This window comes from Odontesthes bonariensis, chromosome 15, assembly GCF_027942865.1.
Source record: "Odontesthes bonariensis isolate fOdoBon6 chromosome 15, fOdoBon6.hap1, whole genome shotgun sequence".
In the NCBI taxonomy this organism is placed as follows: domain Eukaryota; kingdom Metazoa; phylum Chordata; class Actinopteri; order Atheriniformes; family Atherinopsidae; genus Odontesthes; species Odontesthes bonariensis.
In genome coordinates this window covers 4,319,168-4,338,154 of record NC_134520.1, presented here as the reverse complement: position 1 = coordinate 4,338,154, position 18,987 = coordinate 4,319,168, and the positions used below count along the sequence as shown (strand labels likewise).

The 18,987-nt window shown below is 40.3% G+C and overlaps 2 protein-coding genes across 2 annotated transcripts; both read right to left on the bottom strand.

Moving 5' to 3' along the window:
- Positions 1 to 1,602: 1,602 nt before the first annotated feature.
- Positions 1,603 to 5,717, bottom strand: LOC142400963 (sodium-dependent phosphate transport protein 2B-like). The gene is made up of 12 exons (XM_075486206.1): positions 5,672 to 5,717; positions 5,446 to 5,577; positions 5,218 to 5,346; positions 4,919 to 5,062; positions 4,654 to 4,765; positions 4,369 to 4,564; positions 4,193 to 4,288; positions 3,822 to 3,933; positions 3,188 to 3,355; positions 2,770 to 2,886; positions 2,559 to 2,683; positions 1,603 to 2,136 (listed from the first exon to the last, which is right to left on the bottom strand). The coding sequence occupies exons 1-12, from the start codon at positions 5,715 to 5,717 to the stop codon at positions 1,603 to 1,605; spliced, it is 1,911 nt and encodes a 636-aa protein (XP_075342321.1).
- A 9,362-nt stretch (positions 5,718 to 15,079) lies between these two features.
- On the bottom strand, positions 15,080 to 18,205 carry LOC142400962 (chymotrypsin-like elastase family member 3B). The gene is made up of 8 exons (XM_075486205.1): positions 18,158 to 18,205; positions 17,945 to 18,033; positions 17,752 to 17,849; positions 17,492 to 17,620; positions 17,066 to 17,202; positions 15,563 to 15,705; positions 15,301 to 15,453; positions 15,080 to 15,163 (listed from the first exon to the last, which is right to left on the bottom strand). Exons 1-8 carry the CDS (start codon positions 18,198 to 18,200, stop codon positions 15,146 to 15,148), a joined length of 810 nt encoding a protein of 269 aa, XP_075342320.1. The 5' UTR covers positions 18,201 to 18,205; the 3' UTR covers positions 15,080 to 15,145.
- Between the last annotated feature and the right edge of the window lie 782 nt (positions 18,206 to 18,987).

The following is an 18,987-nucleotide window of genomic DNA, read 5'->3' as shown; positions in this document are numbered from 1 at the left end:
CACATATGGCATGGAAAAACGTAACAGCAACCACTGATATCAATCACCTACCTCTGACAGCATTGTCCACTGTGCCAATAAGTGATTATTAGCAATGACTGAATAATGAAAAGAACTATAAACGACATGGTTAAAGCCTGATTTTGATCTGAGCGTCCTGTTCTTTTGAGGCTCTTTGACCTCATAAATACATAAAGGCCAGAGTTCAGGTGCGACTGTGTGGGCAGTGGGATGGGAGGAGCAGATGCTTTAATTGGGCTCTCAAGGTCGAAGCGTTCCAGCAAATGCAGGAACATTTACGGCTGCTTTAAAAACTGAAGAGACGTTGTGTTTTTTTCTATACCCAAACACTTCAAACACCCCAAATGTATGACTTCTTTGCATTAAAAAAATGGTTTGAAAGAATAAATCATAGGTACTTTTGCCCAGTCAAGTGTGGATCCTTAACACATCACCAAATTTTTGCCAAAGGACTGCTCTGGTGTCAAGGATCCTTTGAAGGACCGGGTCCTTCTTTTGGTGAAAATTCAAGGATGCCTCTGTTTATCCTTCTCAAAGGACCCACAATCCTTTACGCACCTCCAAGATAGCATAGAGAGCTTCATAAATGTGCATTTAAGTAAGTTACCGTATTAGCATCTTAATGTGTCAAGAGATTACAAAGGTCAAATTGCCAGCATAAATAGCTGTTTAAGGTGGGACCGCTGAGCTGTGCTCTTTTGCTTTTATAATTCTGAATTGAAGATGTAGGAGGAATGAGGAAGAAGGAAGTCTTTGCACACCTAAGAAGTGCCCTCTTTGGAAGGTTCCATCCTACTAAGGGAGCATCCTTGACTTCGAGATGCGCTAGTATTCAGTGACCTGCTTTATGTTGCCGTAATATTATTGTGGTTAGACTTTGCGATGTGTTTCAGTCTGAAGTCCCTGTTACAAACCTGCCATTCAAAGGCTATCAGATATGAATGTGCTTACAGGGTGCCATCTTCTTCGAGCACACTTATTTTATCTTCTCATCCATGATGTGAAACGCATGCATGGCCAGCATTATCTCAGCTGACAGCCTAGATCAGTTTGATATGTCCAATCAGTAACTAGACTTTCAACTCAATCTCGGTAATGGAACTAGATGAAAAAAAATGACTATGAGCACTTTAAAAATAGCAATTTTCTTTATTTACAAATATTATATCATCTTAAATACTGAGGGATATTATATGTAAAAAACATTGCATATTAAATGCTACATAAAACATTTTGAAGTTGTTCAAGGACGAAAAGAAAACCAAAATTTCCTTCCACACGTCATATTAAATATAAAAATAAATCAACGTATCCGCATCCACTCCCACATGAAGTCATATCAGACAGTGAGTCTGTACAATACTTTGAAAACATAAGGAAATAAACACTACATGCCCAACAACTGAGGGCTCATGAGAATATGTGCAACTCTCCAGCACGAAGGCGACAGACAGTGATTGCTACAGTACTTCGGATGATCAATGACATAACACAACCTGAGAAGTAAGGAACAATCACAAGTGTGTTATAAACATATTACTGCATTAAGTATTGCATATGGACACTTTTAACATAATGATCTTAAAGATGCGTGGATTTGACGTCTTCGTCTTGTGACATGGCCGGGTTATCGTACATCTCCAGGCTCTTCCTGCTGTTTCTCGAGATCTTTTCATCCTCCTCATCTTTGTTGCAGCAGTTGCTGCACCTGCAGCAGCAGCAGCGCGTGCCGCAGAAGCTAAACATTGAAGTCACCACAGCGTCCCATGGCGCCATGGAGCGAAGGGGCCGGGGCAAAAAGTGCCAGGTCCGGAGGACCTTGGGCAAGAAGCGGGGGCATCGAGACTGCATCACATTGATGATGATGACGAAGATGGCCAACGCAACGATGGGTACGCCAACGCCGACCAGGACTTGCCAGCCAGCTAATGACAGGCCAAATACACCCAGAGGGAGAACCAAGAAGCACAGAATGAGGTAGAGGGCGGCAAACCAGCGGTATTTGGCTGTTTGGTTCCCCAGCCCTCTGGCCAACCTGATGGGCAGCCGTGTGAATGGGATCGGATACCACAGCAAGATGCCCATGATGTTAAAGAAGAAATGGCAAAGTGCAATCTAAAAAACAGAAAAATACGATTACTTTATTATTATTATTCACCATTGTTGTTGAAAGTGTCAGAAACATTTGCTCATTAGCTAAATTTTGTTATCTGAATGAATGTACCCTTAAGGTGATTAAGGTTTATATGATGCATTCTCTGGTGTCTGTGGATATCTTTAATTTAAAATAACTTAGTGGAAATCCCTGAAACCAGTTGTAGTTATAGATATACTGCACTTGTTCATAAAAAATTTGTTTCACAAAAAAAATTTGGATCCCAAACTCTATCCACCAATTTATCATCAGACCCTACCCATGGATTTTTAAAGCCTAACCCTTCGGATCAACAGACAAACCAGCATCGCCACTTTAAGAGCTAACATTGCTAACATGACTGTGAACAGGGGCATCAGGACAACATTTGACTCCGTCTTACCTGCAGCGAGTTCGCGAGCGTTTCTCCAGGGCTCGCCATAGCAGCAAGTATAGATGTGGTTGTTGTACCAATGTTTGACCCCAGTGTCAGAGGATAAGCTCTCTCAAGGCTAATGACACCAATACCTGGTGAAAGAAGATCGAAGAGAAGTAAGTTCTGTTGTTTAAAAAGAAACAAATAGAGTGAAATCAATGTGCTGATGATGCCTTACCAACAAGAGGTGTTATAGCTGAGGTGAAGACAGAGCTACTCTGGACAATAAAGGTCATCCCTGCTCCCACCAGAATTGCAATATAGCCAGTAACCCAAGTGAAGGGGAAGGGGAAGTCTGTAGTAAAAAAAAACAAAAAAAACCAAAAACGCATGAGGTAAGCAACAAACCCGATAAAGTGAGCGGGTTTGATAACACAATCAGAGCGAAAGAGCATTTCTGCAAAAATGAGCACTTGTGCCTGAGCTCCCTGCATCACACACTAGAACTGCTGGACCTGGGGGCAAGCTGGAAGCAACAGGAATGCTGTACCTGTGCTGCTCATCAAGCATCACCACCAAAACAGATGTGCTGACTATCGAACAGGCCGGTTCAGAGCGTACGGAGAAGGCTCTCTCTTGCGTTTCATTTTCTGTACCTGTGTTGAGCACCTTCTTGATGACCACAGCCACCTGTCCTTTCAGCATGGAGTTGAGCAGCTTGACGATGAGGATGAGGCAGGTGCAGAGGACGAGCAAAGACAGAGCCAAGAGGATGAGGCCGACGGCGAGGTCTGGCAAGTTAACGTTGACAAAGATGTGTTTGCCTGCAGAGGATGGTTAAAGGCATGAAGGGTCAACTATGAAAAGCCTTCTATGTTTAACATGTTCCAGAGCAAACCATAAGAACTAGAGGTAATTGTAATATAAGCTGTGGGTGGTATATTAGTGGAGGTCACTTTCTGATGGTATCAAGTTGAAAAAAATAAATATTTCTGTTTGCAAATTAAAGCAGTAATGAAGCAGTGATCCATTTGATGATCACGAGGCACTCAGGAGCTTCAATATAAAATGAAAAGACCTATTGAGGACATAGACTTGGAAAGCGAAGGTATAAACTGAGGCACTATCACATCTCAAAGGTAGGCTTTGTCCCAACATCAGAGGGTCTGGAAGAAGGAGGCTGTTGTGACCAAATGGCTCTCTCATATTTCACTGAGCTTTAATGGACCTAGCTGCTTTGTAAATCCTCCCCATAAAAAAAAAAAAAGGTATGCATAGAGGCGTGCTTACATTTCTCTTGGTAGTCGGTGGAAGTAAAGTTCATCTCGGTCCAGGTCTGGTTTCCTTCCAGCCAACAGACTGCACCTGCAGGGCAGCTCTCCACTGTGGCATTCCAGAAAGTCTGAGAGCGACGCCGAAAACAAGAGATAGCCCGGTAATTAATGCCGCTGCAGATGATAATCTGTCTATGACTGCGCATGGGATTTCTCCCTTATTATAAAGCATGATCTAACAACTGAATCACTGCGGTCACAGCTGGGGAAGGACAATATCAGTCATTAAGAGCAAAAAGCAGAGGTAACCATAGCTTTGAGATGTGTTTTTATGTTGGAACTAATCATTTTTTCTTTGGCGTGATGCAGCTCTTGTTGATTTCTTACCGTGTTGGTCTCTGTTTTGCACCATTTTTTGATCAGACTCTTGTTTCGTGCTGCCGGGTCACCGGTTGCAATCCCAGTGATAACAGATTTGTCCAGCTAAGAGAAAATACTTTATGTCAATAGAAGGCATCATTTTGAACATCCCTTCTGCATTTTCTTGACAGTGCCTTTGTTACCTGGATGATGGAGTTTGTGAGAGGGTCTGTGATGACGTTGAGCAGGTCAGGGGCGTGCTCTCCGCCCTGGATGTTGAAAGATTCGATCAGGAGGTGGGTGAGTTTGTACAGAACGCCTGTGGCGACTTCCAAGGGCAGAAGAATCAGCACAGACAGCCAGTTGAAGAAATCGTGGACCGTTGCACCGGCAAATGCCCTAAAAGTGCAGGAACACTTGTCAGTACATTGTGAGATTTGAGTCCTTTTCCTGAACATTTTTTTTTATCATTGCTTGCTTTGGTTTACCTGCGGAACTCATTTCGGTCTCCTGCCTGCATCAGTGCCACTATAGTGTTGGTGACAGACGTTCCGATGTTGGCTCCCATGATGATCGGCACTGCGGACTTGACCTCCAGCACTGAAGAAGAAACGTAGCTTTTAACTGATAGGCATTCGTGGTTCAAGCTTTTCAAATTAGCAGCTTTGCTGCATTATGTATGTATGCATGTATTTCCTGTTGGTTGCAGATGCTGCATATGTACAAAGTCAATAAAGCTGTGTGCCCACTTACAGCCGGAGGATACCATGCTGACCACAATAGAGGAGGAGGTGCTGGAGCTCTGAACCAACACTGTGACTAACACCCCGATCACCAGCCCGGCCACAGGGTTGGATAGCACAGCATTGTCCTGGAAGATATCACCAGCAACTTTGCCTGCATACAAATACGCACACGCCTTCAGGTCAATAACTCTATATAACTCTACATGCATTAAGTAAGCACTTTGCGTTCTTATCATGCAGATAGAATATATTAGATGGGTGATTACACATAATGATCAACAGTATTCAAAGGAATTCTGTTTTCACCTCCGACGAGCTGGAAAGCAGAGCTGAGAATATCCAGCGAGCAAATAAACAGGTAGAGTAATCCGATCAGCAGAACCAGCTTCACAACAGCAGACAGCACTCTCATAATCTTTCCTTTTGTATCCAGCTCTGTAAAGGAAAAAACGAAACACAAAATACTGAGTCAGAGTCAGGTTTTGTGCAGGGATCTGTGCTATGCAGGGCGGTTTGAATGCAGAGCTGCCTCACCTGACCACTTCACCCCCGTGTCTTTGAGCTCTGGGAGATCCCAGGGATCTTCCTCAGGAGCCTCATCAGTCACCAGGTCCAAGGTGGAGTAGGCTGGTGGTATCTCTTTGTCTTTAGCCGGAGCGTTGTCATCTAATGAAGGACAGGCAGGAGGGAGTATTAGAAGAAAATAAGTTGCAACAACTGCATGAGGAGGTTCAGAATGATCTAAGAGAGAAGGACATACTGATAGTGGCAGAGGAATCATTCCCCTCTTGTGGTCTTGGAGCCATGACTGTCTGAGACAAAAAAAAAGTTACAAAAACGTTAAAAGAATAAATAATCCACACATGGATTTAGATGTAGGTAAAGGTTTTAGTGATCAAGCTTTCATCACTAAAACTTTTCTAAATAAATCACCGTTCCAATGCAATATACTGTACTTTTACATAAAGCTGTGTAATAGTCAGAGCAACAATACAACAAACAATTTTATGAGAAACTAACATGACAACGTCTGTGTTCGGTCAACAGTGGATCAAATGTTTAAGAATTGACGCATCAGAACAAACAAAAAAAAAAAGCAAAAAGGGTGCCATTTTAAGAAGGCGCATATCCCACTCCGTGAAACCTCCAGGTATTTATTTCGACTAATTTCTCCACTCGGGCAAGAGAACAGTGGCAGGCAGAGTACGCACCTGTAGGAGAGCGTTTGTGTGTCCGGAGCTGAGAGCAGGAGTCCTCACCTGGCTCACCTGATGCTCGGTCCAGGCGGAGCTCCTCCTTTATAGCGCCGCACCGAGCGCACACCCGCCGCTCTCAGTTCAAAGGTCGTGCACCTGTGGGCAGAGTCCGAGCATCTGTGCTGAGCATCTGCCCGCGTGCTGACCTGTAATAAACCAAATGAGAAATATCATGATTATTCATGAGAGAGGGACTCCGCTGAGGCCGACACTGATCACAGCTCTGAATGAGGAAAAAGATGGGAAGCTTTTCTTCACTTCACCTGAATCTCTGTTCCTTTAAATTGGTGAAGTTTTCTGGCAGGTGTTAATTATCACGAATTATGCTAAGTAACGTTAAGGCAAACAAATAAGACAACCGAATAGTTTGAAATTTCTCACAGTGAGCTGCACAATTCTGCTCCAGTCTGAGCAATAGGTACAGCTTTGATAAAATCAAGCAAACTGCTCCCTAGTGGTTGCAGTTGGAACACTATTCACCATTTAGTGGTAAGGGTAACACATTTCACACCTTGTCAGATACCTCTCAGAACAATCAATATTTAATGTCATTGCGTGCCATTTTTTGTTGCTTTTTAGAAAGTAATTCATGCTTTCATCTCTCCATTACTCTTCACTTTGAAAGAATCATTACGAATTACTCATGTCTTAGTAAAGAGTAATAGGAGGTAAAAAGTAGACAATATTGTTCAGAAAGCCCACATAATTTTGGTCCTGTAATTTCTGCTGCAAGCTGCCATAAGTCTTCAATTGGGAAAAGTTGGCTGATCAGAACTGAAAAAAAGAATAAATTAAAAAAAACAACCTATCAATCTATACCTTTGATTACATGCCTGGTATTCACTTAGGCCTGAACGTGCATTCGTATACACACACTCACTCGTGCACAGCTTTACAGCTCTTTAGATAACACACACACGCTTGCTTGTGCGTGCGCATATTTATTGCTAACTGTGTTTGATGTGGGAGATGCTGCAGAGATAGGGCAGCAACAACATATCATTTTATCTAAAATAAATGGTGTGAATACGAGTTAATGATTAACCAATTATCACATTTACTTATCAGTTATCACGTTACTCCCAAACTGCAATAAAATAATCATGATGGCTTTAATGTCCTGCCTATAAAAGCAGGGTTCACTGAGTTGTTAGAAGAAAAAATAAATCCACTTCAGAGATTTCACGCAGATCAGATTAGTTTATTTAACCCATTGGCGCCTAAAGCACCTGCAAAAAAAGCTGCTCAATGCCTAAGCCAGTTTTTAGAAAAGGTCCCCAATGCCTGAGGTTTTTTTTAACTAAAAACAATTAATTGAAAACACCTAAGAACAATTCAATAGTCTCAGCCTCTGAAACACATAAAGACATGAAATAATTTGCATTTTAAAGGTTAAATTCTCTGCTTTTATTCCGTCATGTTCATTCAGCATTAACACCAACACATTTTCATTAAAAAAAAATGAAAAAGATGAGTCAATACACACACAAACACACACACAGACACACACATGATTCAGGATAATACCCAATGCTGCTATTTATTATACTACTATTACTATACTATAACTAATCATCATTACTATTATTATCATCATTATTATTATTAGTATTAGTAGTAAATGTAGGCACCACTTCAGCTACATTTCTGGCCATGATAGAGACGTCATTGCAAAATTATAATATCAGCAATAATAATGAATGATAAAAAACCCTGCAATATATCTTGCATTTTGCAGTTATACTGTAAACTTCAGTGACACGACTTCTAAAACATCATAGTTATACTGCAGTAATTCGCACCGGGCTCTCTTTTTTTTTTTTTTACATAAGGGCAACGCCACTCAAATAAGAATGAGAAGTCGTCAGAATGAAGCGCAAGAATAAATAATTACCTCCAGATCATGTCAAAACGATCTCGTGCCATCACTCGGGCGACATTTGTCTGATACAGCCACTTGCTCTGCCTCCAGTAATCCCGGCGAGTTAGTAGTTTGATTATTCCAAAAGTTAGGCAGATACCGATGAAAGATTTCATCTCCTGCTTTGACACGGGGCTCCACTTCGAGTTGGGTGGTGTGTGGCCGCGCGCCTCATCCGCATATAAGTTTGTCTGTGTCACCAACATATCCCAAACTTCATCAGTGAAAATATGCGAGAACACATCTAAAGGACTTGCATCTTCAGATATTGGCACCTTCAGCCCCGGTGTACGAGTAAACTTTTGTTGACGTCGGGGGCGAAATCCAGCGGACTGCCAGTCTACTTGAAAGCCAAAAAATTCCTCGTCCTCGTCCTCATCCTCTCCAAACAAATACCAATCATTGTGCATTACATGCGCCTTGAAAATAATGATAAATGAACAATGTTGCGCTACGCAACAACCGGCGTTAGGCACAATGTTGCGCTACGCAACAACCGGCGTCAATGGGTTAAATGAAATTTCCGTCAAGTTCGTTTAGATTTCTGTTGAACAATGATGATGATGATGATCAAAACACACATTTAGCATAAAATTCACTGGTTTTATGGTAAATGTTTTGCTTTGGTGGTGTTTTCTGTTTGTTTTTACACTCAAACACATTAATTCCGTCTCTGAAAATGAAGTCCAGGGGGTCTTAAGGGTCTCTTTAATCTGCTTTGTTGGCAAGAGTTCACTTCATGCACTATCTACTTTTGGTCCCTCTAGATCCCTAGCTGCACATTTATTAAACAGTATTTTCTTCTGAATGTTTTATGTCTTTAAAGAGATGAACACATTGTATTTAAAAAGGAGAGAAAAACAACCATGAATCCAGTTAATGGAAATATATCATAGAGTCTATGCTTTTCCCTGTTCTTTGCCTTGATTTGCAAACTGATCCTTCTTGTTGTGGTTTCTAACCACCGCTGACCAGCGATTAATCATTGTACTGTACTAACTGACTGCGACACAATAAATACGATGATTACATCTCCAGGCAGTGCCAGGTTCAGTATGCAACAAAACAAAACAGCACCCACATGTAAGCTGGTATGTTGAAGAGCTGGTCTTCAAACACATAAAATTGCAGATTCTAAATTCTACTCAGAAATAAAACAACATATGATCATATCTGTGTCAAAGCTTGATGCAAATGAAGTGAAACATTAGCAACTCAGCATTCACCTTAAACTCTGGATGATAGATTAAAACAGTAAAACATAAAAAACATAAAACAGTAAAACTTTTTTTCTTTTTCCTTTTTTAAAAACAACAACAACAAAAAAATAAAGTTTATTTCAAAGTTGACTTTTTTTTCCAGTAAAAGTTTGACAGTTCACAGAATGACCAGTTGGGGAGAACACCCCACCCATACCAAAGTTGTTACGTAACACATACTATAAAAAAGACTCATAACTAGAGAACAACATAATAAAATCCCATTTCAAAGAAATTGATGATAAGCTGTTGGCATTCTAGAGCAGTACACTTCATAATAAACAGTAGGGCGCTGTGACTTACACAGAAACATGCAAAGGAGGGAAGCAGGAAAAAAGTACCCAGAATCTGGTTTTGATTGTGAACAACTTAATTTCCATTTCAAGATACGAATGCTTTCTCTTTTAAATTTCGTATCATACATTCTGAGACCTGAAAAACGAAAGCCATTTTAAGAGGATTTTGTGTAGCTGTGACATAACAGTTGGGTATAGATATATGGACAGCTGTTACGTGAGCTGCGCTCGACATCCAGTTGCGTGTGTTCACATTTGCACATGAAACGATTCTGGGGAAAGTGAGTTTTCTGGGTCAAAGTATTGGTGATGCCTATACAGGACTAACGACCCAGACTCACAGCAAAATGTGAAAAAAAGCCACAGAAATTGAATCTGTTGATTTGTACCCACTGAAATCATTTTCCCTGTTTTGGGTGATGGAGCCACACACACTTTTATAAAGCCGAACAACTGCGTTTGAGTCCCATCCAAGCCGCTTTATTCTTAAAGTAGCCTAAACGAAACTGTTGCTTTTTTTCTCTCTTTTCACTTTTAGCTGCTCTATCTTTTTTCTTGCTGTTTTACGCATTAAAAAAAAAACTCAGTTAGGGTTAACAACTACAGTATAGTTGGGTTAAGGTTAAGCATTGATGACTACATGGTTAAGGTCAGGAAAACAGACACTGTAATAAAGATTTCAGCAACTGAAATACATCAATTTGAAAGTGATGCAAAATGGAAAAGAAATGACATGCTGTTTTGTGACTATTTCTTGGTTTTGAACGAGACATGGTTGGGCTGGGGCGAAGACTGCACATCCTTGAATTGTAGCAGATTGACGAATGCTCTAGAGTTACACTGGTATCATTAAGCTATAAACTATAATTGTGGACCGCTGGGATTGGCTCCAGGCCCCCCGCGACCCGACCAACGGATTAAGCGGATATAGAAAATGGATGGATGGACTATTATTGTGACTCTTCATTTAGCATTATTAAATAAAGTGTGGAGATACTGTATTTCTAAGAGCTAAGCGGCACTATAGGTTGACAAATCTTACGCCCCAGCCATGAATCAAATGCAATATCAAAGTTACCCTTAATGTTCCCATCAATATCAGTCCCATTTAGCCAGGTGCTCTTTGATGTAGCCCTTTTTTTCTGCGTGGTCTGTGTTGGGATGTGGGAGACATTTGTTCACGTTAACAAATTCTTCATCAAAGCCTTCATTAGCTGGGCTTGCACACTGAAAACATGCATTCATGCAAGGTGCTCTGGAAGTGTCACTTTTGAAATTCTCTGGCAAAAAGAATTTGAAATGTCTTTGACATTTTTGAGATTTTTTTAACTGAAATCAGCTCGCAATGACAATGCAGAACAGGAGGGAAATTCATCATTTTCAAATTACAATCTGTTCACCTATTAGCAATAAAAATCAACAGACAAAAATTCCTTTACATTGCTATCTTAGGCACCTTTCAATGTTTCAGCTATCACATAAAGAATATACCTGCAAACTGTGTGCATAAACACAAATGACCAAATCTCCCTTTAAGTCCAAATTTCAATAAATTTCATCAATTTTGTTTTCCTCCATTCATATCATGCAACATTAATCTGAATCTCACCGCATGAACAATAAAAAAAATAAAGAAATTAAATGTATTTTTAGAATTAACACATGACAAATATTTTCCATATGATGATAACGGCGGTTGAGGGTGGTAAATCCCTGCAACATTTTAATCTTTTCAGCAAATAGAGATTGCATTTCACGAGAAGAATAATTGCTTTAATTGTGTTCGAGATAAAAGACATAAAGCTCAGGTGGAGTACACTATCCTTAGCTGAATAATGATTAAATATCTTTTTTATCTTACTGATAATTTTCATTGTGCGCTGGCGGCCAAAGGATTAGCTTCTGTGCAGTTAGGAGCAGCAATATTGCAAATGTTATGTACCCGAGTCTCTCCAGCAGTATTTCTGGCTCCGACCTTGACCTCACAGTGTTTACAATAATAAAGCATGATCTGAGCATGACATGACTGAAGGCTGGTGGTAAAATCAAATTAGAAGATGCATCAAGAAGAGGCAACATTTTACAGTCTCCCCTAGTTATTCATTGACTAACCCATTAGATTTGATGCTGTGCTTTGTCCCCATGTGACTTCAGAAGACCCACATATAATGGAAAGATCATCTGAGGCTTACATTTAACCTTTGGAATTTCACTGTCCTTCCACCCACATGCAAATCAAAATGCTTGCTGGTCATGCCGGTAATCATATATTGGCTCGCTTGTGTGGTAAAAACAGCTCTTCTTTCTTTAAAAAAAATCTATTAATAAAAAAACAAAAACTTAACCACTCCTCCCTGTACTAAGCAACATTACAGAATCCTAGTCCTATTATATAAGTTTAGAATATTTTGTTTTCTTTTTTAGTTTTAGTTTTATATTCATATGAATATATTCAGAATATATTCAACTGATCATGTTGATCCTGCCGGTCTGCCATGCTGGCACATTCCAAAGAGGGTCAGAGAGTTTGCCCTCGTGTTACAGCGGGAGGCGGCCCTGTAGTACTACGCGCTGCGTAGGCTGGGCTGTAAAACCATAAAGCTCAGCTGTTAAAACTTGTCCGAACTAGTTAAGTCATTGCAGGTAGCTGGAATGAGCGACTATAAAGGTTAAAATCAGAAGGGCACAGAAATGGAGCGTGATGGAAGGTCAGTGTGTTTCTACAGGCTCTATCTTTGGTTTCCAAAGAGACTGAAGCAAACACTAACAGAAGATTCTAATATGCTGTTTAGAAGGATGATATTTATAATAAAAATCACAAGGTTAAGATCCAGCATTTGACAGCCTGGTCTGTTTTTGTGCGAAGGGAAAACAACCTCACAAAAAAAACTCCAATTGATACTTCATGAAGAGAGAGCACGAAATAATCCTAAAGTGTATTTTCTAAATTTAGCTAAATCTACATGTATTTATTCTGATAGTCTGAGGCACAAGGCACAAGGGACGGCATCAGATGGAGCCCCTTGATCCTTACTGACACTTAAATGTTAAGATTTTATTAATGAGTTATCAAACGCAGGATAAAAATGCAGAAGAAGAGTTTTACTTGAAGCCTCTTTGCATTAAGTTTCTCAAAGCTTTGAATGAATCTGAGAAACAATAGATGTTGATTAAAATTCATTTCCCACACAAAACCAAGGTGCCTGTTCATTACAGGGGCACACAAAGACAAGCAAGGCAAACAACCATAAATGCACACACTCACTCAATAAATCTAGAATCACTGATCGACCAAACATTCAGGAAGCCAGAGGACATGCAAAGCCCACACCGAAAGACACCAACCAGGATTCAAACCGGGAACCTTCTTGCTGTGAGGCAACAGTGCTAACCTCTACACCACAGCCTGTTATTGTAGTTCTGTGCTTTAAAACTGCCTTGAAAATCCTGCCTAAAATCATGGTGTGTTTCCTTGTTAGGTTCCAATTATAAGAAATTTGTCGTATTTGCAAATTAAACAGCGATTTGTTATGAATATTTCAGGAGAATATTTTTTATTTTTGCCCCCAAAATATGTCTATAGGTCTTCCCTTCCCTCTATTCGGTACAATGTGCTGGATGAAGCATTACAATTGAACATGGAGAGAGAAAAACAACATCGTTTGATCACATGTCCTCTCTGGATCTCAACAGGAGGCTGGTGTTTGAAAAGACAAAAATAGACAGTAGTCTAAGTGCAGTAGGCCAAAACTATTCTTTAAGGCAGACACCGCATGGTGTGACATACGGTAAGGAGCCAATAGCAGTCATTTCTGCACACATTCTTCATCGTCCCCCCCATCGTCCCTTCCCTTCTGTCCACTGGGTGGAGTTCCAACATGTACCAGCAGATGGGGAGAGACGAGCATCAAAAGGAATTGAAGCAAAACCTGAGACATCAATTCAGTGCTGAGCTGACCGTAGTTTTTGTATAAGATCAGGCAAGATAGAGGTCCATCTTCTCTTAAGGTAAGAAACCAGAGAAGATACCCTTAGAGATGGTGATTATCTTAAACATCAGACAATATTCAATTGAAAACTGATTTGGGATAGAAATGCAAACATTAAAGCTGCAGTCGGCAGGTTTTCAAAATTGCGAGTCTAAATTCGGAAAATTCGAACTGATACAACTTTCAGGTCCCTCCCCCAACCTCTAACAAGCTCCGAATCGCCCCCCAAACCCCTCCCCCTCTGTGGACGAGGTTGTGCACGTGAGTTCACACCAGTGTGATTGACAGGTAGGATTCCTCCACCCTAACTTGATTGGTTAAAAACAGCCGGGAGCGCTCGGTTTTTGCAAGCATGATTACAGGCTTCAGAGGGAGCTACAGATTTCGTTATTTTTCCTAAACAGCCTATTTAATATTCTACTTCCAGAATCCCATGACAGTTCAAGCTAATATGACTAAAAAAAAGTTGCCGACCGCAGCTTTAAATTATGGTTTAAATGATACTATCTTATGCCTGTCACATTAAAGTTGTTAATGTTTCTTGTCGACAAAAGTGTCTACAAATTTAAACAAATGATGTCTCTTGATGACAAGCAGCCGTACAAAGTGCCCAAAAGTTCAACAACACCGGTTCATCTCTCGGGTTCCATATGCTTGAACGATTGAAATGTCAGTGTTAGTTGGCTTGATCAAAACAAATGAATAAACAAATTAATTAATAACAACAACAAAAAAAAGGTACAAAGACTGGAATTAAAATGAGAGAAAAAGCAGCCAATGTCCAAAAAACAACTTTGAAAGCCTTTCAAAAAGCCTGGAGAATTACAGTTCATGATAACTAAGCTATCATAAGAACGTCTGGTTCTTTAGAAAATACAAACGAATGAGGGGTGGATCAACACTTTTGTAAACCGCTGTGGATTTGTCTAAAGCAGCTCAATCATGTTCTGCTATGTGATGCAGCAGTCTGCTAAGGCCGTGCATCAAGGTAACCTATTGCTGCTATTCATCTGATGTGAGATAGCGCTTTCCAGCTCAGCTCCCACCTGCCTGCATCCAGCAGTATGTGTTCACCTGCGCCGACACTTGGCCGACCTTGGTGGTGATTAATAGGAAGTACCGATTCATAAGTCCTCCACATGCGCTGATGGGAAGCCATCCGTCTTTGCTCTTATCACGCAGCAGGAGAAGTGACCAATGAAGAGCTAAAAACTGAGTGGGAAGCCTACTTCATTTTTCCTTCATGTTTTGCAAAACAATTTGTTCGATTTTGCATGATTCGAGGATTTAGATGATTGTTGTTCAACAAGTATTAGTGTGATATTATAATATTTAAGAACAACACAAGTGTTTCAAATACTTCATTGTGAATTTTTTTATTTTTGAAAATTAAAAGCTTATCTATAAACTCTGGCACTGGCCAAAGTATGAACAATTCTGTGCAGACAAAGAGAATTTTGAACTTGTATCTCAATATTTTTTGGTTGTGATTCAAGTGGTATACAGCAGCTCTTCAGTACTTCAGCATGACCTGCAGAAACAAAATAATGTATTGACATGAAATATTTGATTCATTGCTGCAGTACGTATCTGTGTCTCCATAGACAGACCTGTGCAGATGTGAGGTTTCACTGCACATCAACAGAGGAGGAACCAAGATTCATTTACCTCACTGAGCCACTCGGTGAAAGCAGAGATGCGAGTGAAGACGGTGGGTTTCTTTACTTCGTTGCAGATGCGAGAAGAAACAAAGCTTGTTACACCCTGGACGTACCACCTACCATCCTGACCCAAACAGTTCAGAGGACCGCCGGAGTCTCCCTGAGAGAGAGACAGAGACATATGCGCAGTGTGAAGGAGTAAACTCTCCTCAGGTGCAGCTGTTCAGCTCTGACAGGTCCAAACTGGTTTCTTTTGATGCCTCACACACATTGCATCCAGAAACAATGTCCCCTCCTGCACAGACCATGGTGCTCCTCACGTTGATGCCCCACCAGTCGCTGTGGCTGCACACGCTGTGCTCCACTACAGGCAGCAATGCTTGCTGCAGCTTATCAGGCATGGGGCCATGGGCTGATGAACAAAGAGGACAGAACTGCTTCAACATCTAAATATTTCATCGTGTATATTGCAATCAATAAGGAGAGTTGGGCAAGTTATTTGAAAACGGAAACCAACTTTGCATCATTTTCTATGAACTTAGCAGTAAAAAGCAGTTTGAGACTGTATGCGTCAGGTAGTTAATTATGAGGTGCCATCAGAAACGTAAATTAAATGAATTAACTTCCATATGCACATATGAAATTAAACTCTTCCACATACTATACTCAAAACCTTGCACAAACACAAGTGAAAAGCTCTCACATAAACTAGTGAAAACATTTACCTCTTATTTAACCTACTCAAAAGCTCTCATACACACTACTGAAAAGCTTTCATACAAAATATTAAAAAGCGTTCATATAAACTGGTGAAAAGCTTTACCTTTCATATATACTAGCAAAAAGCTCTCATACACACTACTGAAAAGCTTTCATACACACTAGTAAAAAGCTCTCATACACACTACTGAAAAGCTTTCATACACACTAGTAAAAAGCTCTCATACACACTACTGAAAAGCTTTCATATGTTTATATGGAAGTTAATTCTGATTTATGTCCCTGGTGGCACCTCATATTTAATAAGCTTTTTGTGCCCTGACCTGAACATTATGTATTTGCTTGCATTGTAAAGTCCACAGCACAGCTTTTCTCTGTTGGCCACACCTTTATATTTCTGCTCAGGTCATGACTTTACATTGTGATCATGTCACAAAACTATGATTACATTTTTTCAGCTATGGGAACGTTCTAAAAATGAAAGAAATTAAATGTATATGCATTAGTAATCAATGCGGACAGTAAAAGCGGATTTTCCTTGTCAGCTCTTTGACAAATGTCTCCTTAATCTTATTTTCATCTTTGAGAAAAGGAAAAAGGAAAAAGCCAGTCCCACACACAGATGTCTTACAGCCATCATTTGAAGATACAGGGAGTTGCTTTTTCTGACCTGAAACTATGAACACCAGACCAGAACACCAAAGAGGGCTGCTGGTAATTTCAATAAGATTTCCTTCATGAAAAAAAATTCTAGATCTGTTGCAAGGAGATTCTGAGTAGGTGCTAAGTCCCCACATTGGCAACAACAAACTCCAAATGTGCATTGGTTCTTCCATTCATTGATTCCTGCCTGGCCAACAGGGTTATGGTGACTCAAAAAAAAGAAAGAAAGAAAGAAAGGAAACTTAAATTTGCAACAAAGCAAAGCAGTTTGCATGTCCTTCTCTCGGAGCAAAAATCCTTCTGAGTTGGACATAAATGGACCTATGGAATGACCTGCGCTGACGTACAGTGCAAAAACAGCAGAACAGATGAGTATGCAGTGACATTACTGTAAAGGTTTCCCCAGCCGGAGATGTAACACGGGCTCCCGTGGGGGAGGATTTCTCCTGCTTCTGGAAGGCAAGCCACGCCGACGCTGTCATTCATGATGGGGCTCTTATCCAGCTTAAGCAGGGCAAGATCATTTCTTGGGTAAAAAAGACGTATGGTAAGATTTTTACTGATCAGGAAGATCAAAGAGACTTTTTTGGTTGGCTAATGTCTTTCTTTCAGATTTGAATAGTTTTCAAATTTTGACGATAAATATAATGACTAGAAAAATATGATACTTGTTAATGTGCTGCTGCATTTACTTGATGAATGAACAACTGTTTGCTCAGAGCTGTACATTTTTTTTACAGTTTTTGGAGATACAATTTCTGTTTATTTTTTACAAGTAGACTATATAGAATGTAGAATATATATGACATTCTCACCCATCAGCCACATGGTCAATGTCCCAACTGGGATGAACGATGATGCGCAGGATATCTCTGATCTGCTCTGTGCCCTCCTGCTTGCTCATGTCGTGCTCTCCTAAGACAATGCGATACACATCTCCTGGCCTGCGGATTTTAATTTTAATTTTTTAATTCAAAGGTAAAATTTAGCAGCAGTTTCTCCTTATGATGTTAATCTTTTTCAGCCCTTGCATTGTAATGAGATTGCACTGATCACACAGCAGGGCGTTATTCACCAGATGCAGTGTCCAGCGGTAAGCACCCAGCGAGGTCCAATTAGAGTTCCTCCACAGGTGTGATGGAAACGGCTGCCATGCTTCACTTGCAGGGAGATCTGAGAAAAAAAAGCATAGATAATTCAGGATACAATACTATACAATACAATATAAATAAAAGAGTAGGTACAATATAAGAAGGTGTTGTGGTTACCTGCCAAGGCCAGCTGTGGGGGAGAGCATCCTCTCCATTCACAACCCTATTGGTGTTTGGCTGGACAGCAGGTGTGCCACATCCAAAAACTAATTATACAAAATAAAAAATTCTATAAAACAAATGTATTTAGTACTTGATGTCAATGTGTGACATGTGTATTTTGTAAGAATGAGAGGATTTTTTTTTCCCTAGCCAAACCAAACTACTCACCAAATACTGCCTGAAGCAGGAGGACGGCCAGCGTCTGCAGCATGGTGTCCGTGTGAAGGGTAGATTTAAACTCTCTCAGTTCCATTCAGCTCTCTTATACCTGCTCAGTCTGTCTGACAACCCAAAAGCAGATCATGCTGACCCTGGGAAACTTTGTTATCAGCATTCTTGGTTGACTGTGTCTGAGAAAAACATCTTGTACCACAGATGCATTAGTTGGTCTGCCAGAACTAAGAAATGAGCAGATTGCAGATGGGAAAATATGGAGCTTTAACAAATGTTACCAAGAGAAACCTATACATTTCCCCAGCAGTTTCAGCCTGTTTTTTTGTGGAAAGAAAAACATCCTTTTATCATATCCTTAAATTCTGCAATCTACACAGTAAAATAAAAACATTCAAATGGCTGACATTCAAAATACTGTGGAAATTTACAATACCAATGTAATATTTGATAAATACAACCCCAGTCGCTAGACCTTTGGGAAAGGAATGTTGTTTCATTCTTGTCTGATAAAAGATTATTCAGTTCAATTCAATTCAGTTTATTTATATAGTGCACTTCATTATTGCTGCTCAACAGTGCTGGGTCTTCTTTGTTTTGCTGCCAGTTCCAAAGGCATGAATGCACTCCCATATCATCACAAATGCAGGCTTTGGAACTGGGAACTGATAACAAGCTGGATGATCCCTCCCCTCTTTAGTCCAGAAGTTATAAAAAGAAAGTTTTCTGATTAGTTTTCCACTTTGCCTCAGTCTATCTTTGGCCCAGAGAAGACTGTGGCTCGTCTGAATCATGTTCTCACTTGGCTTCTTCTTTGCTTGATAGAG